At 39.8% G+C, this 27,699-nt stretch overlaps 1 protein-coding gene across 2 annotated transcripts in view; it reads right to left on the bottom strand.

The window, feature by feature from the left end:
* Window positions 1-206: 206 nt before the first annotated feature.
* The window catches only part of PTPRN2 (protein tyrosine phosphatase receptor type N2), a 622,129-nt gene continuing 594,636 nt past the window's right edge, over window positions 207-27,699 (bottom strand). For both annotated transcript variants that reach the window (XM_085227026.1, XM_085227025.1), the window contains exons 20-23: window positions 26,763-26,816; window positions 24,657-24,721; window positions 10,578-10,651; window positions 207-4,860 (exon numbers count right to left, since the gene is read on the bottom strand). In XM_085227026.1, the coding sequence (XP_085083152.1) occupies window positions 4,789-4,860; window positions 10,578-10,651; window positions 24,657-24,721; window positions 26,763-26,816 (265 nt within the window). In that variant the 3' untranslated portion in view covers window positions 207-4,788. The remainder of the gene's footprint in view (window positions 4,861-10,577; window positions 10,652-24,656; window positions 24,722-26,762; window positions 26,817-27,699) is intronic.

Consider the following 27,699-nt stretch of genomic DNA (forward strand, 5'->3'; position numbering starts at 1 on the left):
GGCCCCCAGCCCTCCCTCAGCTGGGAGCTGCAGAGGTAGAGGAGCCTGCACCCCAAAGGCAGAGGAGGCTGCACCATCTTGCAGCAGAGAAGTGAGCACCTCTAAGGCTCAGCAGGACTCTGCCTGTCCCCTCCGTCAACACAGGGATAAGGATCCAGCGACAGGAGCAGCCCTCCTACCCCCAAATAAAAGCGAACACCAGCTGCTAATGCTTCATCCACAATACCGTGCTCCACAGACAACGTGACTTTATTCACAAGTATGATTTTTACAGAGGTAGAACAAAATACTTTGTATAATCTTTTTTTTTTTTTTTACTTCTTTTTAACTATATACAGAGAAAGAATATAATAGAGTGGCGAGAAAGAAAAGGTTGTAAATGAAACAATATTATGCCATCAAATACAGTACAAACAGCATGCAAGAACAGCTTCAAATGAAATCTTGCTGGTGTAACTTTATTTTATTTCTAATGTGGTAAATGAAGAGTAGTAAAGAGTCATGCTCTAATTGGATTGAGTATGCCACAGCTCTGCAATTTTGTTCTGATTATTTTTTTTTCTTTTACAATAAACCGACAGGATAGCTTTCTTCTCACCGTGGTGGGGAATGTCTTTGTAATGTCCAGTGTAATCTTAACAGAAAAATATAATAATCAAATCTACAAAGTGTACCCTCATTTAAAAAGCAAAACCATAGAAACTGTACAGTTTTAAAAAGCGAATTATTTCAACTGCTTCTTAAGAGAATTTTCTAAACAAAGAATAAAATATGCAGAATAAAAATTAGGAGAGCTATTGTTCTGTAACAAAGCTAATCAAATACTTGTTTTCTATTCCAATAAACATTTATTTATTTATTTATTTTAATTAATGACTAGTCTGGAAATTATGAAGTGGGCTGGATCTTATTAATGTTTCACTTGACAAATAAAGCATGAACTCCTTACAGGTTCTATAGCTGTCATTCCCGTGGGGATGGATGGAGATTGGTTCTGCATGCATGCTAGAGACAGAAACAAGGATTAGTCATTGGTGTAGATTTTAAAAATATTCTTAAATGTTTTAAACCTCTTGTAGCATCTATAAAAATAATCTTGCTTGCTTTGCTACTGAATTAAGATTTGGATTGGGGATTTTCTGCTACAACTCATTCTTGGCCCTTACAACTGCCGCAGACTTCCACTGGCTGTTATCCAGGCTGCTCCAGCTCCCATGAATGATGGTCAAAGGCAATGGTTAGAGCTTCACCTGAAATAGGTGATGGTGACAGCAAAACCCACAGTGCTTTCCCCATGGCAAGTACTGAAACTCAAGGATCTGGGCTTTGGTGAACTAGGCTGTCCTGTTCTTCTGTCCTTCCAAATCCAGTGCTTCTTGTGGGAAGGGTGAAAGCGGGGGAGGCACTGTGCTGCTACACCTACAAACTGCCTGCATTGGTGGCAAACACTTCCCTGTCCCTCATGTTTGCACCCACCGGGACAATGTAAGCATGGGACTGCTGGCATCTGGTCACATTCACTGCCATGCTGGTGGGAAATGAGGCTTATCTCCCTATGCTTTGAACATTGAGGAAGGATACTGCAAGCACTGGGGTTAAACTGCCCTCTGGCAGCTTCCCCCTTAAATATCATTTTAAAATTCAACCACCTGTATATTTGTCTTCATCAAGAACACTAGGATGGTCAATATTAAACGTGTGCTGTTAATGGGCATGCACTGGGTGTCAACCCAGCCTCAATGACTGTCCATTTACTAAAGATCAAGCACTGACCAGGGGAGGATCGTGGGTCCCATCTGACACTTACCCCACTTACCAGGGAACACGGGGCAGGTTTCAAATCCAGTGCAAGTGGCCTGGGGCAGCCTAAGCCACATCCTTTATCCAGCTGTTAGGATCATGAACTGCAGTCAGAAGGATAAATAAATACCTGTCCTGCATGAGAAATCTATCTCTGTGATTTCACCAGGTTTGTATTTCCATGATTTTGGCATCTCCCTGGGAAATGGATTGTCAGACCCTTCTGGATCATCCTGGTGCAACTGAATTTCATTTCACTCATAGGCCCTGCAACAAATGACTGCCCACATTTATGGAGGGCATTTATGGAGAGGTGTGAACAATGTCTTACCTGCACAGATGAAATAATCTGTGTGGTAGCTTACAATCAACAGAATAAGCCTGGCATCTCTTTTTGGAACAACTGTGCAAAATGGCTGAAAGAACAGGATTGTCCATGACATTCAGTGGGAGATATCCCAACCCTCTGAGTAAGATTGCATCCTTCTGTTGTGTAAATCAGCCTACAAGTATGAATAAAACAACACATCCCTGCCCCATTAGCACTGGGGAAGATTAATGCCCTCTAATTTACACTAAATAAACTCCAAAGCATGAAGACCAATATTTTAGTCTCATACTCAGCCGCTTGTGAAATAATAGAGATCACCCTGAAATTACTATTATGAAATGCAAATATTTGCAGAAGGACAATTAAAAAATATTCCTGAAGTGCAAACGAACAGCTCGTCAGCCATGTATGTGGTATGCACAGGGATGGTCAGGAGGTGAACACTAATAAATCTCAGGGCAGAAATCTATGCTGAAAACCCATTATCCTATTGGCAGTAGGCAATGGTACAACATCTTGCCCTGAGAAATAATTTTACCCAAGAATCTGAGGGGTAGACTTAAGATGCCCTAATTTTGATTCCTTGGAGTGTTTGTATAGATATAACTACCTGTATTTTCAGAAAGCTGCAGTACATGGCTCACAGTAAATCTACCTCAAACAGTTGCTGATACTGCTCAAACTGATCTCATCTGCCCTGATCTGCAATTGTGTGTTAGCTAAAGTAATAAAAGAAACCTGTTAAGCCTAAATTATCAAATGAAAAAGGCAATTTTCTCATTCATACTCCATTAGTTTTTTTAGTTATTGCTAGGAAAGCTCTAAAATGCTTAGGCCATAAAATAAACATGTGGCTTAATGTACAGCATATGTACTTAAGAGGATGATGGCATCTGCAGTAAATGCTCTGTACTGCCATAGCAATGGGATGCACAAATTAAGCAACAGCACATACCAAGAAAAGCATGCAAAAATGTATGGCGAAAAGTAACAAGTCTTCTGCTTTGTTGTTGTTGTTTTTTTTTTTTTTTTAAATAACTCTTTAATTGCTAAAAGGAATAAATCACCAATATTCATGCCTACAACACAAAACAGCAACCTGGTTGATTTCAATAGATGCCCGTTACCTCTGTTCCAGTGAAACTCTCCAACATTGTATTTTTAACATTTCACTGATTAGAAGTTTATAAAACTTTCACCCTCCCAAATTAAATTTAATTATGTATCTTCCAGGTATAAAATACCATTAAGATTTTGGGGAAAAAAAAAACAACCAACACTAAAATTTTTAAATCACAGAGATGTAGGATAACAGATAAAAGTGTCCAAATATTCAGTTTTGAAAATGAAATTAAGAGTCACATTTGAAAATGTCACTTTCAGGCCCTTCATTCTAACAAATCAGAGTACTTTCCATCAGTAGCTTCAATCCCTTTAGTAGAGTGCCACAACTAAAACTGTGTTTTCACATAAGCAAAATTGTATAACCAAGCCGTTTACAGACATATTTTAGCATTACTTTGCAACAGCAGGTATTAGGATTTTGAGAACAGAAGAATCTCTGAAATTCAACTTATGTGCTTCTTTATCCATTAATAATTAAAATAGGCGTCGTTCAGAAAAAGAAAAGAGCAGAAAGGTGCAACAAATGACTGGCTCAGACAAACTTGATGAGGATCATAAAATGCAGATTGGCAATTCTTCCTTCAGCCAGGCTTTACAGAAATATATTTCCCCGGCTCAAAAGGATCGCACAGCAGAGCTTGAAAGAGCAAAATGCAAAAATATAAAGAGAAGAGTCCCGTTTTCTTCCTCAGTAATCCCAAAATGTCAACAATCCTTGTCCATGCCAGCTCTGGACATGCACCTGGTGGGCCAGGTGCTTTGCTCATGGTAGGAGGTGCATCTACGCTTGTCTACTCCACACTGTAGGTACTTGGCCAGAGCTGTGGTGCTCACTGGTCCCCAGGTTCCCATTAATGTGACCAACTTGTTCTCCCCAGTTGCAACAACCGTGCTGGCCTATTTACTTATAGCTCAGATTTTCTTCCATTCACAGCACAAAGCTGAAAAGTAAACAACAGTTAAGAAAATATTTGCTTGCTAAAGCTCAGCATGAGAAGGTGCAAGCTCCCTTTGCCAAAGCCTGGACCTGTGTTTTCTCTCACCCTCTGCACAGTTCCGTGCCTCTGCTTGGCACTGTAGAGGAACAATCGACATCCCTTTCAGGCCCCTCATTCTCATTTGGCTTTTAAGGAGTTACGAAATACAACAGAACACTGTTTTCTGAGACTATATTAACTGCACTAGTTACCCACAATACTGAATATTTGCTAGTAAGAACAGGAATGTGTGCTTTCCAAGTTTGACATTCAGGTCTTCGAGGATGAGAGAGGGATTAGGTGGACTGTTCTGTCACTTAATCCGAGGCTTTGATGTACTTTCTTAAAATTTGTTTTAAAACCCAAAAACAGAAGACACATTTTAACTGTTGAACTTTTATCAGCTAAAGGAGTTTCTAAGGACCCTATCACTATGTGGTTACAACAGAAAATACATAGTTAAGGTCAGGTCATGGTTTCCAAGAACATTCACAGGGACTGAGGTTGAGGAAACGAGGGCTGGATCCTGCGGGAACCTCCGGGACACCGAACTGCTCACTGAGGAAGTGCCTTGAGTATTGCATTCACTTCCTCTGCAACTGCTGTCAAAGCGAATTCAAACTGCTCCTGTGGAGAGAGCAAAGACATATCATAGGATCACAGAAAATTCCGAGCTGGAAGGGACCCACAAGCATCCTTGAGTCCCACCCCGGCTCCACACAGCAGCATCCATACCCAGCCCTGTTCTCAGAGCGGTGTCCCAATGCTCCATGAGCTCCAGCACTGGGACTGTGCCCTCTGCCCCGGGCAGCCCGTTCCATGCCCACCGCCTTCTGGGACACAGCCTTTCCCTCACCTGCAGCTGCCCCTCCCCTGACAGCTCCTGTCTGTTGCCCCTGTGAGGAGCTGCGGTCGCCATGATGCCTCCACTCAGCTTGCTCTGCGCCCAGCAAGCCCAGGAGCCTCAGTGCTCCTCACACCCTTTGCCTCCAGACCCTTCACCATCTTTGTAGCCCTCCTTTGGACACTGTAATAGTTTGATTTGTTTCTTATAACGTGGTGCCCACCCAGTGCTGGAGGTGAGGCTGCAGAGCACAGAGCAGAGCAGGACAGCCCCTCCCCAGCTCCCTGGCAGTGCTGGGCCTGCTGCCTCCAGGTTGCAGTTGGCCCTTTGGCTCTGGAGCACACTGCTGGCTCAGACCCAACCTGCCCACAGCCAGAACCCCCTGATCCCTTCTCCAGGGCTGCTCTCTCATCCCCCAGTCTGTACACAGTGCCAGGGTTGCCCCATCTCTTTTAAAAATTGCTCTTTTAAAAATTCACGTGGCTGATGATTGCCCAGCACTTCAATTAGTTAAGATCAGTCTGCAAAGCCTTTCTGACCCTGGGTAATAAACCAAAAAACTTTCTGATAGCCTGGAGCACTGCTCTGCAGCAGAGCATCCTCAAGACATTGTTGAAAATAGGAATATGCAGGATGAACTGCATGTTGCAACAGCTAGGAACAAAATGCTTGGGGATTATTGATGCCATATAACAAGTTTGACAGCATCCTGAAACTAGAGTCATTTTAATGGAGAAAAATGTTGGTAGCAAAAACTAAGCAAGTGGGACACAATGATGTATTGCAATTGCTTGGCCAGAAACATTTGGGAGTAGTTGATCACCAGCCATTTCTTTCTGACACGAAGATGGAAACTCATTAACAAAACTGAGATATGAAGTAGGCGATACACTGCAAAAGAAAAATTTTGGCTTCTGTCAGGTGTTTCTAGTTGAAATTAGCTAAATATATACTTCTTCACATTATGCCTACTATATAGAGAAGTGCCTGCTTTTTGCTTTACCTCTTATTAGTCTTTTCCAGCTTCCTTTTTCAACTGCTCTTTGGTACCCACAAATTACCTAGCAATATTTGGTCCACTTCATTCACATTTAGGAAATACTCAGGAAGGTTTATGCTACTAATTTATCATAAGCATAAAATGAAAATCAGTAACAGATTTCTGTGCTGAGTTAGGGGAGGTGTGAAGGACACAGGCAGGAATAGCCACTACACCTATCTGCAACCCTAACATGCTTCTAAACTGTCTGGTTCTAAAGAAGGACAAAGGAGCTTTGCTTCCTCAAGGTTAGCAGGTGTTGTATTTTCTAGAGTGAGTAATCTTTCTCAGAAATTTAGCTTAATGAAATATCTGACAGGATGATTTTCTGTCTGCTTCTTTTCAGATGGAAAAAGAAATGTGTGTGTTTTACTTAGAGAATAAGCAAACCAAGGACAGCAGTCAAGGACTATGCAGAAGCGTTTGAATTTTCTAGAGATATTCCAGTGGTTTACACCAACTGGGGTTAAGAACTTTGGAGGAAGTGACTTTAAGAATAGAAGTCTGAGATGAACCCTGCCAGGATGCCATCTGTGCCTCCAGTCAGAACAGGGATGTGCAGCAGGAGCTGCCCAGGGCCGTGTGGGATGGGTGCAGTAGTGGCAAATGGCTGTTGAACGCAGCCAGCCCTGAAGGTGTTACTGGTCCGACAGCACTCACTTTCAACAATGGAAGTCTGCAGGAAGGATGAAAGGACAAACTATAGGTGAACGACTTGTCATCCAGGAAGACAACTGACTTTTAACTCCTGCACTTCAGTGTCAGTCTCATCTACCTTGTCTCAATCCTCTGCATCCATCGCCTGAGTGCAGATGCCTCAGAAGGCAGCCACAGTGGGCATAGTTACCAAGCAGAAAAAGAAGACTAAAACTCAGAATAATTTCTCAGAGAAATCAATGTTCAAGAATTCTGCCCTCTGTTTGGTGCTGTCAAAATGGCATCCTTGCACATTTGCTGGACTGCATCCATTGTTTTTTAATCACACATCAATTCACCCTGAAGATTAGAACTCACCCTCATTAGGCATAGAAAACAGTCTGTGGGTCTGCCTGTGCCTGCCTCAAGGTCTCTGCAATTAAAGCAGATGAGGAAATGCTGGTGGCCACCCAAGAGCAGCAGCTATATTTTGAGCATAGCACAATGAATGTGTGAGCATAGCTGGAGGGCATAGAAGGCGTTCACCCAGACGCACCGTGTCAGAACCAAAATGGGGAGCACAGCAGTAGTAGGGGAGCTGATCCAAGCACTGCCAGGCTTCAGGGTAATGCAGCCAGATGTCCACATGGTCAAATGCCTCTTCTGAGAGGCTGGTGACAGTTCAGAAGGAGGGAAACTGCCATCACCCATGTAACGAGGTACATAATGTACCCTTCATTTTACCATGAAGAAAAACTTGTAAGATCAGGGACTACAATATTTTAATATTAGTCCCATTGCTGAAAATAACTTAATTCACTGAGCAAATCAGCCCTGAATCAGCCTTTGCTTCTCACAGAGGGGTGGGTCACACAAGAGCACAGGGCATCGCTGCACTGGCCATGGAGAAGGCAGCTCTCACCTTAGAACCCTGAATGGAGCAACACCAACTTCCACGCTCAGATATGCATTCTGGAGACAACCTCAGTGGAGAATGACAGCTTCCATCAGATGTGACCCTAAATTAGTGAGGTAAACCAACTTACAGAGCTTCTTTAGACCAGAGCTCCAAACTGACTGTGAAATGTTGCCATAAAGGAGACAGAAAAGAAATGCTTGATGATGAGATGTTTGAGAACTGGGTCTTCTGGGGATGCTGCATCTGAGCTCCTCCCTTCTGCACAACACACGCAGGCAAAGAACACAGTGCAGCTCCAACTGAGGTGTACTACCACTCTCCAAAGGAAAGCCTTTACATCCCTCCCATACCTACACACAGTGACAACCAAAGATAAAAGCAATGACAACAATTTTAAAGGAGCTCAGTTTGTCATTCTGTAGAGCTCATTCACATGTGCTACTCACATGGACAGGATACTTAGGCTTTGCCTAGAAAATCAAGCTGGGCAGGCATGTTGTGCTGTCAGCCCACTTACAATGCAGAGGTGACATGAACATATTTAGAAATAATAAGTTTAGAAGTATATAACAATATGCCAAATTTCTTTAAGACCTCAAATAAAAATTCTCTGGAAAACAAAGTAGGTGCATGCAATATATAGCATATATGTACAATATGCATAATAGTACAGATTGCTAGCGGAAAGACACAGGAAAGAGAAAAAGGAGAAATATTTTTCTCATGACAGAAAACACGCTTCTTTTCACACATTACTTTTTCCTCTCACATGTGGCATATCAATTCTATTTTATGGTTCCCCTGCAAAAAAAGTAACAAAACCACAAACCCTCTATTATGCTTCTCAGAAATGCAGAATGTCGTTATGATAATTTCATTACCGTTTATTATATGCAGTGCTTTTGAATTAAAGATCCTTTCCAGAAGACAAAATGTTGCAAACAAATCTTTCACATGTTTATTAAAAATGTGGAGCGCTGCCTGCTGGAAACACAATCACATTGCTAAAGTAAGTCGGTGTTTATTTTGCCCAAGGATATTCTCTAACTGGCATTTCTAACCTGACTTTTAATCCATTGTTTTAAATTACTCCAGGAGTCTAATATTCCTCATTTGTATTCAGCTGGGAAAGCACAGGGGTTTGTTTAAATCCATCAGAAAAATTCTCTGGGGACAGCGCACTGCTAGCATGCAACCAGATATTTATAATTTGCAAGACATTAGCTTGAATAAGTGATTTGGGTGGTTTTGAGAACGTAAGAATGATGGAAGAAGGAGCAAGAGGTGAGATAAGCCACATCCTGGGAAAATTTCTCATCCTGGGTGTTTATTGGATACATTGGCTTTTCTACAGCTCTTCCAGAGAGATGTTTGGCGGGGAGAAACGTCTCCAGTGAGCTTCTTGGGAGACTCAGGTAACTATTTCCGAGCTAACTAAGAGAAGTTATCCACATCATTTCATTCTTTGCTTCTGGAGCTGTTTTTTTTGTTTTTGTTTTTTTTCCCTTTTGTTAAAGGCAATAAGCTGTAATTTCTCAGAAAAGAGAGACAAACCAGAATCAGAGCTCCGTATTTCTACAGAGCTGTTATATAAATTGGGTGCATTTACAGAGTTGCTCAGGACTTGCATCTTCCCTTAGAATACACACGTGAGACACTGGATGCTGTGTGCTATAGGCCTTTTTTTTCTCCAGTCAGATTAATCAAAGCAGAAGAAAGATGTGTATAATTTTATGTATTACTTGCTGATATGGGTTAGTTAGCCTTGGCTGGCTCATCTTAATTTTTCATCTACTTACTTACTGGGTAAATAATACCTAATACCCCTGCACCCAGTCACCCCCGCTCCCTTTTTTCCAATATCACTTCTAATATTACGTGAGAAGATAGCATGATTAAAAACAGATTCAGGAAAAGTTATGAATCAATGATTTCTGGAAAACAGATTTATTTCACCTTTGTCCCCCAGCAGCTTCAACTCCCTAAGTGTTACAAACGTTCCGATAGGTTCCTCCCTGACCATGACAGAGTGCTGTCACTTTGCTCCAGTTATTCAGTTTGGGGTTATAGCTCTCATTCAAGATTTTACAATGTCACATTCAGATTTATTTGGTCTCCTTGTCATGAACAGTTTTCTTTATGATCATATGTGCAGCTTTAACTCGAGCAAATACCCCCTAATATCATTCCATATAAATTGTAACAATATAAAAGCTTCATTCCTAATGGAAGGAAAGCAGTCACACTACCAGCTATCCTTAAAAGTTACATATTACAGAAAACTTTGAGGCTGTTACAACTGATGGTAATTATGGAGTAAGATATTCACCACACCATGGGGTACAAATGCAGTCACAATGCTTCATCCATAAAAGACATGGCTTTAGGCACACTGCAAGCTCTTCCCCTCATAGATGCTAAAAATGACTTGATTTCCTTCAAAACCATATTTCCTTTAATTCAAACCTTTACTTTCAGAAAAAAAAAAGTCACATCCAACAGTCATGTTCCCTTTAATGAGTTGAGGGCTTTTAGAAAATATTAGATGCACAGTTAAGCACACTTACTCTAAGAAAATAATCTATATTTTAGGATGAAAGCAATGACATTTTTTCACATGCGCATTTCCTTTAGTAAACTATAGACTGTTATCTTGACTGCTCTTCATATATGGCAATCAAGATGTTGGAGATGTTGGAGATGTTGCAAGAAAGAGCAGTAAACACCAAAGAAAGTAGCCTAGATAAATCTTCAGCATAAATAAACCTCAGTTGGTAGGGAGCCAAACAGTAATCAGCAAGCGACGTGCATTAAATTAGGTCATACCCTCTCTCTTCTGTCGTGAAAACAACTACTGTGAAAGACCTTTAATGTATTTAAAATCCCAGTGGATTTATTGACAGTACCTTCGTCTGGACCATGCCTGGTCTCTGGTCCCTCAAGTGCTCCAGGGTAGCAGCAATATCAATCTCTTTAGCACCTGCAACAAACCACAAATTGGGCTGAGTTCAGAGCACAAGATAATCCATGCTGCATCTGTCAATCTCTTGCTATCGGGCTCCCTTTGGGCTAACAGTACAATTGAAAATTATTACATCCATCCCTCAGCAGACTTGGCAGGCAGCTGCAATTTTTGTGTTCATATAGAAAAATAAGAGGTTGGGGCAGCTTTTATTAACATTAATTCAAGAAAAGCCAGAGAAAAACAAATTCTTAAAAATGCCTTTGTACCTAGTGTAGAATTTATTTAGCAGAACCTAAGGGTCCACTGTGGCCATGCCATTGAATGCCCTTTGTCACTTCTAGGATTATGCATGGAACGAAGGGCCCAACCCACACAAATATTGATGTTGTTAAAACAAGGCTTAGTTGAACTTCTGCCACCCGCCGCTGAGATCCTGCTGTTTTCCTCCTCAATTTCGTATTCAGTTTGAGATTCTTCTTGATCATGTCATTTTCCTTCAGTGCCTAAGCAGATACGTGTTATTGGAGAAAAAATCAAAATCTTGGTTCCTCCCTTAGTCCCTGCATGAACTCCAAGAGCACAAGTAGGGCTGGAAACCCTTCCTGCTGAGAAGTTCAGCGATGGAATTTGGTCTCACGTCTGTCCTGTCTGCATCTTGCCAGAACAACACACAGCACCAAAGCATTAGGCAGACAGGGGTACCATGACCAGCAGGACTGTCCCATCTCCACTCCACATCCCCTACTGCCCCATACATTTGTCATTTCCTAAGAGGATAATCAGTTTGCAAGTGCCTCCTTGAAAATATCAGCTGTATCAGAAGTGGAATGAATTCATTCAGTAAATGTAACAGTGCCAACTTAAGATATTTTTGTTTACTACTATGAGTTGGGGCATTGTACATTCGTCCTATCACTCCCCCTCCATACTGTATAGGAATTTTCAGGGAACAGCATTAGACAAAATAGTAAGTTTTACTAAAAAGTAAAAAAAAAACCAAAAACCCACACATGCTTAAAAGGATCAGAACAATACATATTAACATATGCTTTTAGGTCTGGTAACAGTGACAGTAGCAGTGATAATGTCTTAGGTCTGCTGTAAGTTTTGTAGCTGCATTTCATCTGGAAACCATCAGCAAAGGTACAAAGGAGCTCATTTCGGTGTTTGGTCTCACGCAAGTACAAATTAGTGGGAATTTCCTGTTCCCCCACTGCCTTCCATGGGAGCAGGGTTATGTAAGTATCCCACATGCTTTATAGCCTTACTTGTGGCCTCATTACATTCCCAGGATTAAAATATCCTACTAGCACCTTGGCTTGATATTAGAGGAATTCTCTTTCGCAGAAATTAATATATGAGGAAAATTTAACACGCTGACATACACAGATGAGGTTAACCATGGTCCTAGTTAGCAACCCTGCAAGGATGAACCCCACTGAGCTGGTGAGCCCATGTGTCCCTTGGGCTTCCCTGTGGCTGCAGATGCGTGTGTGCCTTCCCCAGAGAGAGATGCTCTTCATTTGAAGCTACTCTAGCCTCGGGACAACATAGTAACATATTAGGTGCTGGGAAAAGGTTTCTGACAAGACCCAATAACACTCCTTAGTGGCCAGATGGGCTTCTGAGCCTACCTTTGAATGGGTTAATTCCTCCATCGCTGTGATGCAGATTGCAGGCATTTACTGGTGAACTGATGCTTGCTTTTTTATCATCATTAACAGAATGACATGCCTAATAGTATGAACAATGCCTGACAATAAAACCCTGATTTAGCAAAACACTAAAGCATATGCTTGCACTGGAACATAAGAATAGCCCTGGTGGGCCGAGATGCTTAATGGGAGGCTAGCTCTGGAGGGTTTTGCCAACAGAAGTCCCCCCATCAACATTTTTTACTCATCAATACCTCTGAGATCACAGGTCGGGATCAGCACAGCACCCACAAGCACTTCTGATGGCCTCAGTCAAAAGTAATAGAAAAGTAAAGTGAGCAAAGCATGATTTTGCCCAAGGTACATGTCTATCTTAGAGACCAGGGGTGGACAGGCAAAGGCAAAGCACAGGCACAGTTCCATTTTCTACCCCTTTCTCACACTTCTGAATGCCTCTGGTACAATGGTGAAAGGAAGTACCTAAGTGCCTGGAGAGGCAAAACTTCATGCTATGAAGATGGGCACCTGTTTTGAAAGAAAAATATCCTGGAACAGAAAATTCATGAGAAAAAGGATGAAATTAATGGCACTGAATAAAGCCAGCATGACTTCTTTTTCTCTCCACATGAACAGACCTCTCCCACATCCACCAGTTCATGTTCTCCATCTATTCCCTTATTATGCCTAAATCAAAAGAGTTTGAATATAAATTGCTAGACACAGAAATGTGCCAAAAAGGGAAGATTTTCTATCTTTTCTCCCCTCCAATATTTATTTGTTTAACAATACTACTGGTTTCTGAAAATAAAAGGGGAGATAAAAGAGGGAGCATTTAAAGAATGAAGAACTGCCTTTTCACTTCTGGCTGTACTTCACCCTGTAGGGAATACATTTGGGTTCTGTTTGAGATAGGTTCCTTTTTCACACAGGGTTTCATCACTTGTTTTTAATGAATGGGAGAATGTAACTCAGAGTGAGACTGAACTAATGCTGTACCAGCAGTGATGCAAAAAAACAACCACGCAATCCCTCTGCAGCTCAGTGAGCTAGCTGAGCAAATACCTCCTAAAGCACTTCCACACCAACACAATGCAGATTTTAAACTTCAGTAATTAACCACCATCCTTCTAAAGGCTTTAAGTATGCACAGTAAGTGCACAACAGTCCGCATCAGAAACAAATGGATGCACTGAAAGAACACAAGAGAAGATGCGAGCTGACTTATACTTTGCCCCCAAGGAGAAAAGCAGTTGCTGAAGTTTAGGGTCATATCCTTTCCAGCCCTTTCTCTCCCCGCAGGCAGCAGTGCAGGAAGCATGCTGGCACTTAACAGCTGGTGCTCCTGATTAGCAGCCCTCAAGGGGTTAAAGTGTTTGCCCTCAAACACTCATATAAATGGAGGATCCAGTGTGTCATGAGAGCATGGGTAAAAGTGGAATCCCCAGTTCCTCATGCAACAAATAATGAGCTAGCCAGTGCTGCTGCAGTGGGCTTCATGACATGACCAGCAGCAGCTCAGACTACTTAAAATTATTACAAATTTCCTAATGTTAGTTTTATTATTGTAAAAATGAAATCTTCCCCTGTCTCCTCCCTCCAACCTGGCAGAGGACCTATCCTGAAAGGTACAAGACACACGAGAAACACATGGTGAAGGATGCTCCTTTCCACTCTGCTGCAGCACTGGAATCACTGTGATGGTACGGGAATGGGGCGAAGTTTGCAAAGAAGATAAATGTGTTTTTATACATCAGCTGGGAAGAAATGATGATGCCTATAATGAAAAATGGTTTTCAGGTTCAACAAAGTACAGAGATTGGGCACCTGAAAACATACTGGCATTTTTTCAGTTATAGTAACAATCAGCATTTGTTACATTAGTTGAAAATTTTGTCTTAATTAAAGCGAGTTTTGAGATTTTATTTTTGTGTAATAAGCCTGAACATACTTGCATTGAAAGCGAAGGCAAAAGTCCTATTATTTTATTCATTACTAATGAAAAGTGCAGCACACATTCTGTGAGACTGAAAGAATTTTATATTAAAGCACAGTATTAAAAGGAATTTTTTAGAATCTAGATTCTCTGAATCTTCTGTATATTTATATAAATAAAATGATCCTTAAATACTTCATCAAAGTAATTATTTGCGGGGGGTTTCTTTTTAAATTACCAAAGCTGAAGAGTTTTCTTTGTGCATGTTTCACAAATACATATCACTCATAAATATTACATTAAAAAGGATTTTTCTAGCTGGGAAAAACTTTCAGATCTACAGGCACACATCCTCCAACAGACAGGATTATAACTCTGCAGAACAGCTATCAATTCGTTACTGCTAGTCCTAAAGGACAGCCTGGTCATTAGGGTGCTATGTTTAGACACATTTGACTTCTCTTCCAGCCTGAGATTCCACCTTCCTGCACCACTTCAGTTAAATCATTAAATTCACCCTACGTTTCACACCAACATTTATAAAGTAAACCATTTTTCTTTCTACTTTGTAGGTTATTATGAAAGCAAATCTATTTGGATAGTAAGGAGGTGAGGACCTAAATAAATACTCTTTTCTTCTTTTAATTCAACACCCTTTACACCTCCCTCGGCCCTGCTTCTGTTCTTCTTGATCGCAAAATGATCCCAAAGCTGAACATATGATGCAGGAGTCACGGTGAGAGTTGTAAATATGGGATTATTAGCACTGTTACCATTTCTCCTTGAGGAGACGATGATGATCTGTGTGGGAGTAAGAATTTATCCCACAGAAAAATAACAGAGCACTAAGGGGAACACTGAAATGCCTTGTCAAACACCTTTATTTTTGCAGCAGTAAATATTCAATAGTCAGATATTACCTTCTGAATGCATCTTTTTAGATGTATTATGTTCTATAGATTTTGAATTAGACCTTAAAAGCCAAAGAGACTTGTTAGGTCAGATTAAAAACGGGCTTGTCAAAATCTTGAAGGAAGATGCCGTTCTTTCCACTGATGTTACTTGAAGCTGAAAAAGACCCAATTAATATTTGCAAGAGGCTGCTGATTGGCAGCTCTTAGCCTCAGAGTCACTCAGTTGGAAGACTCAAGCCTAACATTATGAACTAGTAAGAATAGAAGTGAGAAAAAAAATAAGGGCAAAAATATAGTGTCGGCACGGACAATCAGCTGTCTCATCACAGCAGATCTGCATTTAGGAAAAATACAAACATTTTTCATGTTTGGGTGATGACTGTGTGACTCACATGAGATGCTTCACGGCCAGTCCAACTCCGTGCACAGCAGCTTCATGCTGCTTTTCCTCCCACCCCACGTGAGTATTCTCACAAACGGGCTGTCTTGGGTTAAGCACATTTTCCAAGCTCAGCTTTGTCTCAGCAAGGAGACAGACAGGGAACTGTGGAGACCCAAGGAGAGGCATCCCTTGAAGAAGAGCAGACAGTGCCTAGAACCAGGTCTGCCAGGAACCTAATGCCTGCATGGCACAAGGTACAGAAACAGGAGAGGACACTCTGGTGAGTCTACAATGTAAATCAGCACTCATAGACTACTACACTCTCACAGCTATGCTGTTTCTAACACCCACGCCAGCTGGACATAGCACGGATATGCCACAGATCTGCACTGCCCCCAAAGCCCTAGATGCCTCCAGCTTCCCACTGACAGCCACTAAAGGACGGCCTGCATAGCTGCTCCCGCCAGGGTCTGCACCATTGAGTGCTTAATGTTGCTGTGAAACATTTAATCACACCATATGAGGGGCAAATTCAATCTGATTAAAGAAGAGAGGGTCATAACTAGGGGGAGTGTAACACCACTTCTTCACTGACCATTAGTTTTTATGGCACACTGGTAGTCTTTACTAACTAGCTGAGTCTCAAAGGCTCAGCCTCATCTTATCTACTCCAGCCATCCTTGAAGTTCGAGCTGGAGTTAGTCATCTCCTCTCCCAACAGCCAGGAGAGCGTGAGAAGACCCTGGTGGGCAATTCATTCGCCTGAGAATTACTCTCCAGAGGTGTTAATCACTCTCCAGTGGCAACTAAAGAGACCTAAACAACTAGGTTAGGTGAGATGCTTAATGCCAGATGCTTTATTCTGCTACAGTTATCTGAAACAACCCGGAGTTGAAAAGAGATGAGTTTTTGCACTGTGGTTTCAGGCTCACAAACGCTGGAATCTGTTAAATCTAATGGCGTTTGAGACGTGTGTTTTGTGGCTGCTGCTTTCTCCTTCCCTCATCCCCTGCTTTTGAAACCTTAATGGAAATGGCAAAGGAAAAAGCACCATGGAACCACAACCGAAAGACAGACCACATGCCATACGGTGTGGGGAACGCCACAGAAGTGAAAAACAGTTTGTAGGAGGAACTGCTGCTTGTGATTGCTGGTTTGTAACTGCTACCAAATCCAAACAATATTTTCTTGCTTCAACTTACATCAGCTGTGTGCCCATTAACTAAAAACACTTGTAAATACTAGAGTCAAAAAAGAGAGCTGAACAACTGGTAGAAACTACAAAAATAAAAGCAATTTTTACTAGCCCAAATGTCTACTGCTGGAGCTGCTGGAGTTGTGCTACAGCCAGGAGGAGCTTTTAATGCTTTTCATGGGAGGAGAAAAGCATCAGCAAAACACCAATGATTTAAAGATAACAAAGAAAATAAATCTATCCAGGCTGGCATTTTCATTTAACACTGATTCTGTGTGCACGCATGTATGCAGTTAGGGATGGATTCAATCTATATCTGAATTTATGAACAGTCTATATTCTTGGTCAAAACACGTAAGTGATTCTATACATCTAAAAATCAGATCCAAATGACAATTTCACAACTTAAAAAAAAAAAAAACAACAAAAGAAAGAATTAAAAAAAGCATAAACCAAAACTGTCACCATCACCAAAAAACTCCAACCCCAGCAACAAAACACGTGACAGGCAAAGAAGACATACAAATGGAGAAGGGATTACTTTAACGAAAGTAAAGCGATGAAAAATATTGTGACAGTCTTATACACACATATACACACACAGAATCTATATACATAATGTGATACTGTTCACATATTTTATATTAATACTTGAAAACTGCACTTTCACCTTACCTGGACCTATAAATGTAACTCGTGTAGCTTCAGCACAGTGCAATTCAAAGGAAGGTGATACTAAAGCACGAACTGCTAGGAATTGACAGGTATTTTAAAAACTGCTACAGGAAAACAATTCTGCTGAGCTTTCACTGATTTACAGCAATAAAAACTCACTACTGACACAGCAGTTTTTAAGGTAATATCCTATGTCAATGAAGAAAAAACATGCAGTCCAGGTGCAAATGGGTGCTAATGTGAGGCCCAGCCCTTCCCCACTTTCAGCATACGTAAGACTGTATTACAGCATACTTCTCAACATACATAGCTTCTTTGTTATGTATAATTTCCCCCAGAAGTTAAAAGTAAAAGAAATATGCCTAAATTACTATATGTGAGAAACTGAATTTCAAAATCTATATTCCATATGTGGTAATATATCCCACTGTCACCCATGATGACTCCAGAAAATACTATGCACTTAAATTTAACTTACACAGGCATGCTCACAAATGTACACAAAGGGTAATGATGACTCAACAAAGATTGTGGATGTGCTGCTACTGCCTGCTTGTAGTGTCAGCTCCTATAGAGTTTTACACAATCTGCTTCCTTCTTTCTACACCTCTTCTACAAAACGCCAGCTAACGACCCAAAAAGCAGTTCATCTCCACGTGCTGAAAGAAATGTGAACAAAATTAAGATACTTACTGAGAAAATCTTATTTCTGAAGATGTCCCTCAGTTTGCCCTAAGAAGTCTCAAAGTCCCCTTTGGAAAATGTGAATTTACTTTACCCAGGACTCAGAAGCAGCTCGCCCACTTGAATCTATTAAATTGGAAGAACTACATTTTACATTACATTTTACTTTGATTTTATGTTGCACGTAGGTGGTAATGCCTTCACAAGACAGTACATGGATTGAGTTGAATAAAAGATTCAACTACTATGGACTAATTCTTTTATGAGTTTATCCTTAAAAGTGACTAAACTGGTGCAGCTGTAGAAGTTCAGTAATATATATGTACTCTTTAAAGCCAGAAGACCACCATTTGGTCAATTAAATACTTCTCTTCAAATCTTCCATGGACTTCTGCATGAGATTAACTACAAAAAACTAGTTATTCACTCTGTATGTAAGCATCCTTTTCCAAACATTTGCCCAGCTGCTTCTTGAACCAACAGCACTGTACTTCTATGACCAGCTTTTCCACTTTTCCATACTCTATCCTACCCATTGTGCAAAAAAAATGCCGCCCAAATTCCTTATCTGCTTGTCTCCTCCTTAGTTTCAGTCAATGACCTCTTGTTTTCAAATTAGTCACTATCTCAAGCTGCTTACTGACATCAATACATTCCTTTCAGGGTCTTCTGACGCTCTATGGGGACCCCCCCTCGCGCTCCCTTTCCCAAGGAATAGCCCATGTCTGATCAGTCTTTCTTCACAATTCCTTTTCCCCAAACCCTGAATAATTAGGTTTGCTTTCTACCACCATTTCCTAGTCCCAATTCTTTTCCAACAAAATCCCAAGAACAAAAAATAAGTACAAAATACATATCTTTCAAAGTAATCCTGAGCACAAAACTATTGAAAAGAATACAAAACAAAGAAATTACATCAATAATTTATTTTTTTTTTCTTTTAAATCTCTATATTCATATAGGAAATCATTTAAAAACACTGTCCCCACAGCACACACAGAGAAACAAACAATTACACCTCCCCCGTGGTCACTCATTCATCTTAGCAAAAATCTGTAGCGTATGCCAGTTTTTAATGTATCCTCATATTATTTCTTTACTAATTGATGAGTGTAGTGTCAAGAATATGTCAGAATTTCAGAACTTCATGCATTAAAATATATTTTGCAAAAGAAAAAAGAGAGAGAGTTTCCTAAGCATCACAGGCTGGACCATAAAAAAATGCCCTATACATTCCCTATACACTTCTGCATGTAGCTTGGGGCCCAGCTCTCATTGTGATTAATTATCTGCTGGGAAAGGCTGCAAGAATGAGCACTATTTGCCTAATTGTGTTTCCAGGGTAACTCATTACATAAAAGTTACAATACATAAATGCAGCTCATTTGAAAAACGGACCTTGTAACATATGATATGTTTACAAGGACACTAAGAACTTCCTTCAGAAATTGAAATAGCCACATTTCAGATTTCCACGGTTAACAGTACTGCTAAGAACTGAAGCAATCTTGTGGATAGCTCAATATCACACAAAATAAAAGCTAATTTTTTGGCTTTGCCAGCCTGCATTTTTTGCTAGTGATAATCATCTACCTCACACAAATGTCAAAAAACAGTGATGCAATAAATTCAGATTTATGACATGAAAATAATTGCATTCTGAAGTTCTGATTTTTTTTTCTGCTATGATATTTTCTTTTCCTCAAGACTTACAATTATTTCTAATTACACTCCTTTCCTTCTTAACCTTAAATACATTTCTTTACAAAGCAATCTTGCTTTTATACTATATATTCCCTCAATCAGCATTACACTTGTGGTATTTGAAGCTTAATTTTCATATGAGAAAGTAGATTCTGGGCTGAAGAAATACTCCCTCATTCACCGACAACATGTCAGAAATAGACTGCTCTGGACTTGAATCTACAACTGAAGACTAGAGTATTCTCAGATTTTGCATAAGGATTGAAAAATAAGCAGACTGAATCCATTTCAACATGAATACGGGCAATAATTTTCTTTCATAAAATCCCTTCAGAGAGAAATCAACTCCATGACTTCATTATGATCACTAAATCCACACATTAGATAAGCAAAACCTCAACAAGCATTCGGATTAGCCAAAACCATTTGATCATGATGAGTCAGAAGGTGTCTCTAGGAATCTTTTGTTTTGTCTTTAGATGTTATAGTAAAAACTGCACCTGCTCAGGAGCTGACTCACAAGACCCTCAGACAATAATGTGATGAGGGCAAGGAAAGGACTTCAGGAGATAACCTCTGCAGTCAGCTCAGGCAAGAGTGCATGTGCTCATCAATTATAATCCAAGCTTTTCAATGGGAGAGAAGAAACGCTGGCCTTCACTACATCAAATCTTTTTGCTGGGCTTTAGAATTCTGAAATCAATACTTTAAAAGGAGTTGAAAATTCATATTCACTTTCCCTTTGACTCATCTCGTTCCAGCTAGTTCAAACATAAGAAAATGGATGGTCAGCAAAACCCAAATAGCTGCCAGCTGGATTAATATCTAAACATCAGACTTTTATCAACACTATCCAAGCCTCCCAGTTCAGAAAAATGAAAGGAGGAAGATCCATAATCTTATTCTTTTCTTTTACATGCCAGAAACACTTAGTAAAAACGTCTTGAAATATATCAGACCTTTAACTACTAAAACATGACTGCAGGAAGGACAAGAAATTAGAAACTTCCCAAATTTGCTGCAGATCAAAGAAAACCCATACTCATCAGGTGAGAGTTATTGTGAGTTTAGGGTGAGGAAGGAATATCAAGTAAATTCATCTAAAACAGTTCATCCTCTTTAGTAACAAAAGATAAAACCTGTAAATACATGAAGAACATTAAAATTCTTAGCAGAAATCATCCTCAAGAAAAACAGCCTGTCAAAAATCCAAGGAGTACTGTTATCTACAAAAAACAACCGATTATCATTTTCTGTACTTATTTGAATCATGAAAGCACCCAAGGAGCTCAAATACATCACTTACAAACTTCTTACTCAAAACTAAAATTTGCCCTAACCTGTCTGTCAGGGAAATCAGAAGTGACTTTGGTAACTCTTCTAACAATTTTCATATTAATGTAAAAATCACATGCTACTGTAAGGCCAGGCTCCACATCACATAGTTTTTGTTATAACTTTAATGGGGACAGAACTAAGGCCTTGTAACTGCTCTGCTCATGAATATTGCAATAAAAATACTTATGGTAATAATGTATATGATATATAGAAGCACTGGGTTGCTGGAACAACTAAGCAGAAGTACATCTTTGCATTTAAAACTTTCCACTGACACGACACAGCAGTGATAGCACTGAATAGACATCGTTGTTCTCTCGCTGTTCCAGTTCCTAATAAGATTATTTAATGTGGCTACTTGGAGTGAATGCACAGATGCAGCCATTATATTTATTGTAGAGAGAATAGTGAAATTCATTAAAACCTTGACCCAACAGGAAATCCTCCGTGCTGCCGTGCTGCTGGGGGAGGCCTGTGGGCAGGCAGGCAGCTGAGACCTGGCCCTGGCCTGGGGGTGCAAGGCCTCTGAGGGGACATTGCCACCCCCTCCACTTCTCCTGTGCATGAAAATAAGGTGTCTTGCTTTTTTTTTTTTATTATTTTATTTTTTTTTTTATTTTCATGTTTAATTTCACTCTTGCTTTCTCAGTGGAGCTGCAGCCGTCAGTCTGGTGCAGCAGATGTTGAGTACAAAATCCTCAGTTTCTTTCTCCCTGCTATAGGAGAGGGTCGATTGCTGATGGTTTTCAGCACGTAAAATAATATGAGGCACAGCAACAGGCGAGATAAGAGGAGATACCAATTTATAACATGCTTAATAGACTAAGTATTAGCACTAATTCAATGAGCAGTAGGGGAAAAAATTGTTAATGACAAAGGCATTTACAGTTAACTGTCTAAGAGAATGTTGGGAAGTAAATCATTACATGAAAAAGGAGCTCCTTTTCTCCATCTACCCCATTAAAAACCCCACTAAAGAGCCAAGGCATTTATTGATTGCTTTCTACTTTCCCACTGCCGAAACTAAGTACTCCTCTATTTACTTTGATTTAAAAATGCATTATTGTCTACTTTCTAATAAACCAGACAGTGGAACAAGAAACTCAAATTATTCTAAGTTTATTCTTAAAAGTCCTTTTTTTTTTTTTTTTTTTTTTTTTTTTTTTTGGAAAGACTGAAGGCCTTAATCCTTAAAAGCCTTTTTGAAAGAAATGTTACTAGATGCTGGCCCTGCAGCTGGGCCCAGATTGAAAGTGCACTTACATTTTTATGTTTAGCACTGAAGGACTCTGAAGTTAGCCCTCGCACTCCACATAAAAGCTTTGGAAACGGCATTCTTTGCCACTCGTGCAATTCATTCTCTAAGAAAAGGAAATGGAAAGAAAGATTTCATGTCCAGGGCTTCAGGCCTTTGATCATTTGATGAACATTGGATCCTCAACCTGGGCCTCCAGCTTCTCAGGCCAGACAAAGAAGGCCCCGGCCGCACAGGCTGGGCTGTGGTTCCCTCCCGAACAAAACCTTTGGTGGCCGCACAGTGTGACAGCCTGGGAAAGGCCCACCTCAGCAGGGCTGAGATGCTCGCTCTGCCCTTTGATCTTTCATTTAAACCCCAGCCAAAGCTCCAGGTCAGGGGATTTCGTGCTGCACACCCCCATCGGCAGAGGGGAACAGGTCAAGAACAAAATGGGGGTGACCGATCTCCAAAAAGCCCTATGACGCCTTTCTCTGGCCAGTTTCACATGACTTGTCTCGTATTGTGAAACACTAAGCCCGCACTTAAAATGGAATTTGACATTACATGGTACAATGGAGTCAATAAATGGCATTCTTCAGTGCTTTTACAACAAAGTCAACCCTCCCTTAAGTGGCTGAAAGCCCGGAGCTAGAAAATACTTCTCATTTACTTTTTTATGTAAGTAAATTGCATATGTTTTAAATCTAGTTTTCATCACAGCTTCATGTTTCTGATGACTGAAGTGAGCTGAACAAATACCTAACAAAGGTGTGTATTAATTTTACCTCATACCATTGCTCCTGCTTTCAAAGACTAGGCTGTCACATGGAATGGAACAAGTGCTGCAAATATCTCCATATTTCCTCACAGAGGGAAAACCTATTTTCCAGTGAGCATGAAAAACTGATCTCATCCCACTGGAAAATCTTCAGGGTACGGCTAAGAAGAAAACAGACACACAACTTCTTTTAACATCAGGACCAAGTTCCACATTATGCCCACAGGCACAAAACATGTCCCTTTATGTCCATGTGTGACCAGACACATTAACAGTCAGAACACAGAGAGGAAAAAGGGGCATCACATCAGTATGTCCCACAGGACAGTGATATGTGCATGCAATAGATGACTGCAAAGCAAGTAGCATATTTTTAAACCACATCTAAAAATAAGACTATGTTAGAAGGTTTTCAACAGCAATTGTAAAATGATTAGAAGTCAAAGGACTAAATACTACTTCTCCAAATAAATTAATTTACGTTATTACAGTAATCCTTTTACTATAAATGCAAACACATTGCGCTTAATAACAGATCAAGGCAGCTTACAAACTCAGCATAGGAATTAAGAAAGGCAAATGACAATTTTTTATTTATTTTCTTCCTCACAGGCTATTCTTCCTTCTAAAATGCCGTTCTATCACAGTGTGATACAAACATGGTCAAAGACATGGAAAAGGGGCATGATAAATCAAGTTGATTAGTATGCCAGATTTACTTGCCCACTTTTATCCTCCCTCCTTTTAAAGACATCAATATTAAAAATGTGTTTAGTTCTGCCATACAGAGATTATTTTAGGACATCTCAAGCACTTCCCACTGCAAACCATTTAGTGATCAATAAGATAATGATCCAAATCCCTAGAGAATCTATAGGCATTGCTTTTAACAAAGAATAGTATATGTTTATGATAGGACAGATGATTTCCTACTTCATAAGTTAAGTAAGTTTTCCAACATTGAACAGACAGTGGCAGAATTGCGAACTAGATAACTTATTTTCAGTCTCATGCAATGGTCATTGCAGCGTTTTTCCTCCTAAATGACAAGTCTGTACACAAGGGAACTTGTCTGGTACCAGCTTTTCAAGGAAATACAGTGATAATGGGGAGCTGCACAAAGAAAAGGAATTGTGCTTGACCATCATGGCTGGATAGGTGACAGCAGACTACGCAAAAGTCATGAGGCATCTCAGGACCTAACCCACATAATCATTAAGCAAGAATTGTTTAGCCTCAAAGTACCTTCTTCTAAAAACTGTAGTAACTATTTTCAATGATGAAAAGTTAATAAATTCAAATAGTTCTAAACAGCTCAAGAACATCTGTTCATTCAAAAAGCACTTGCATTTGGGTTTGTTGTTTGAAATCATTATGAAAATAAAAACTTAAGAACATTCAGGAAAATGTACAATTTGCCTCTAATTTATTCTCAGGTTTTCTGTGAATATTGCTCCCCACATTGCCATGGCAACACAAGCACATCTTTCAATACAGAGGAAGTAACAAGCCTTTTGATTCTCACCTTTAGCCATTTTATTGAGAACCATGTCAATTAGAATGTAGGTTCCACTTCTTCCTGCACCATCACTGCCAACAGAAAGGGGAAAAGAAAAAATAAGCCTATCAATGTGCATCTCAACTCAACATAAAGATACCTGCCATTATGTTATACTCTTACATAGAAGGCAGAGGATTGAATGAGGGTAAATGTAGGGTACTGAGAAGGAGAGAGAAAGCTTGCCCTGAAGTAGCACTAGCTGTTTGGGGAAGATTAGCCTGCATTGATAACAGGGCTAGGTTTTATTTTTTTTTAAGTTGTGTTTGTGCAATAAAAACATTTTAAACAAAAGTGGGAAAGTCAGTAACCTTAAAATAAGATGGCATTTCTGCTCATAAGGTGTAGATACAACGTGCTTACAGTCACCTGCATACGAGTTCAAGAACCACAGAATAAGCCTAACCTAAGCATTATCTAGAACTGTCCCCAAATGTTGTGGACTATATTTGAACAGTGTGTCAGTGGGATGCATGCAGAGACCTGTCTGAGAGCTGAAATATTTGATTAACGATGGACTGCAGTCTTTCTTCAATGTAGGTCACAAGTGATTTTTCTTTTTATTTTTCACTTTAACTGTTCCTTAGTTGCAATGACCAGAAGAAAAATTATCAAGTAATTCCTGAGAAACAGCTTTAACTTTTTGTCCCTTAAGTCATTCCTCAGAAATGTGAGACCAAGCCTCGGGACGGGAAATGCTCCCTAATGTGAATGCAGCTTGAGTCCCTTTCAGACAGCAATGTGTAATTGCCAGCATGATGCTCTGTTAGAGCTGTTGTTAGCAAACATAATTAAGACTTTAAGTAAAAGCTTTTTTTCCTTCCTCCTCCAAAATTTTTTTCAAAGGTGCATGTGTGACCAATTAGACTGTATGTAGGTTTATTAATTAAGCCATTATTTTTATTGATAGCTCAATTTGTGTACAAGTATAAGTGAAAGGAAAAATAATAGAACAGTGTGAAGCATGTTATTACGTTCTGTTTATAGACAGGCTGTGAAACTTAATTTTTGTTAAGTCTGTGTAGACAGGTTTTTTTTCCTCTTTCAGTTCCTAGATCACTGCATAGAAAGAGGTAATGGTAATATATTTCTTTCCTATGGCTGTAAAGGGAACAAAGACAGAATCTCATTAGTTAAACTGAATAGCAAGACACAAAATGGTGATCGAGTCCAATAAAAAAACACTATTGAACAAATAGTAGACATTTTCATCCATTATAAGAAGGAAGGTGTAGGAAACTTAAAAGGCTCTTCATTTCGCATATTTCTTTTCTCAGGCTTCCTAAAGGCAATGCAAAGGAGCCTGCTCCAGGCTGCTCTCATCTGCAGAAGGCCTCCTGGCATCTGTGAAGGCAACTGCCGAGTCAGCAGCTCGGCATATTTACACCACATGCTCCTCCTCTTCCCTCCCACAAACAGCGGAATGCCACACGTCAAACAACCTGCCTCTCAGTGGGGCTATTTTTTTCTGCCTTTCCTGTCCACAAGAGTATCTTGAATAAATAAGTACAACATTCTTCTTCTAATTTAGAATCCCTGAAACCAAACATTAACATTCCTAGAGCAAAGTTTTCCATTGACCTGCCCAATAGGTTTTGTTTGCATCTAGGAGTGTCAAGCCCAAAGTTTACTCAATCCGTGGGTTGGCTTCCACTCCCTAACACTGCCCTCTCCTTACCATGATCACTAAAAGCAAGAAAAGAAGAAAAAAACTTTACTGAGTGTGAATAAAACAAAGAAGACTAAATTAGGAGGGAACACATAGAAAAACAATTCTTTAGAAGGAGATGATTGAAGAAATTGAAGTATTATATGCATATGGAAAGGTGGCTGCAGTGTTACTTCAAGTCACAACATCCACAAAATCACAGGAAAAAATAATTTTATTATGAAAACAAACCCTAAGCATTATTTAGCATTAAGAACCAGACGATTTATATTTAATTTCTTCAGCCTGCCCTAATATCTGTTTAGTGATTCATCTAAAGCTTTCATTTGTTTGCTTTGCTTACATCTATATTAACTTCTTGCACATAGACATCTCTGTGAGGCTATTTTAGAAATCGTACTTGCCTGCAATGAACAACTACTGGACAAGAGCGACCCCTGTAGCACTTGTTTACTTTCCTGAAATAAAGCAGACACAAAAAATTAATTAAGCATATTACATATTGCTTCTTCAGACACATATAAAAAAATTTCAAAAAAGCAATACAAGAATGCTAATATTACAGTCCTGAAAGAAACTGTCTAATTCATAATCTCCTGATAAAATAAGCAGTTGTTACATACGTAATCTTGTTTAACAAGTTTGCTTCTGCTTGGTTGTTGCAGAGGTCCCAGATAACATCCCCTCCTGGCTAAGCAAATGAAATGATCTCCTTTCTCCAACATCTCAGACGTTAGCTCCAAAAAGATTATCATGAAATGTTTTAATTTTAAAGCCAACTTTGAGATCATGAGCTTACTCAAAGAAAGACTGAGGGGCATCAAGCTGAATCTAAAATTAAGAATGGTGATTCTGGTATACTTCATATAATGCGTGCTGTTTGGTAAAACCAATTCTTTCCAAAAGAGCAAACAGTAAACCTTCTGAAAAGCTTCTGACAAAAATCTGAAAAGTATTCCATTTGTTGTAAAAATAAGTCAAGCAATCTGTAAGATATACTGCTTTGGGTCTAGTGCAAAGTCTTAAACCCTTAATATTTATATGATTGCCTTCTCTAGCATTCTAGCTGAAGATTCTCAATGGTGAGAGACTACACTGAAGCGAAACAATAAATGTACAGCTATGTAAGAACAAAAGCACCTCGTCTAAGAATAGAGTTTGCAACGTTGGTTTAAATCTATTTATATTGTCTTACAAAAACCAAAATCCCAGATCTTCTCTTCTGTTCCAGAATACATTTTGCATATAAAGTATGTTACACATCCAAAGCCCATCAAATATGCACATAAATGCTAACAAGGCAAGTTGAATAAAGGATTAAACAGTGAAACACTTCCTCAG

This window comes from Meleagris gallopavo, chromosome 6, assembly GCF_905368555.1.
Source record: "Meleagris gallopavo chromosome 6, MGAL_WU_HG_1.1, whole genome shotgun sequence".
NCBI lineage: Eukaryota > Metazoa > Chordata > Aves > Galliformes > Phasianidae > Meleagris > Meleagris gallopavo.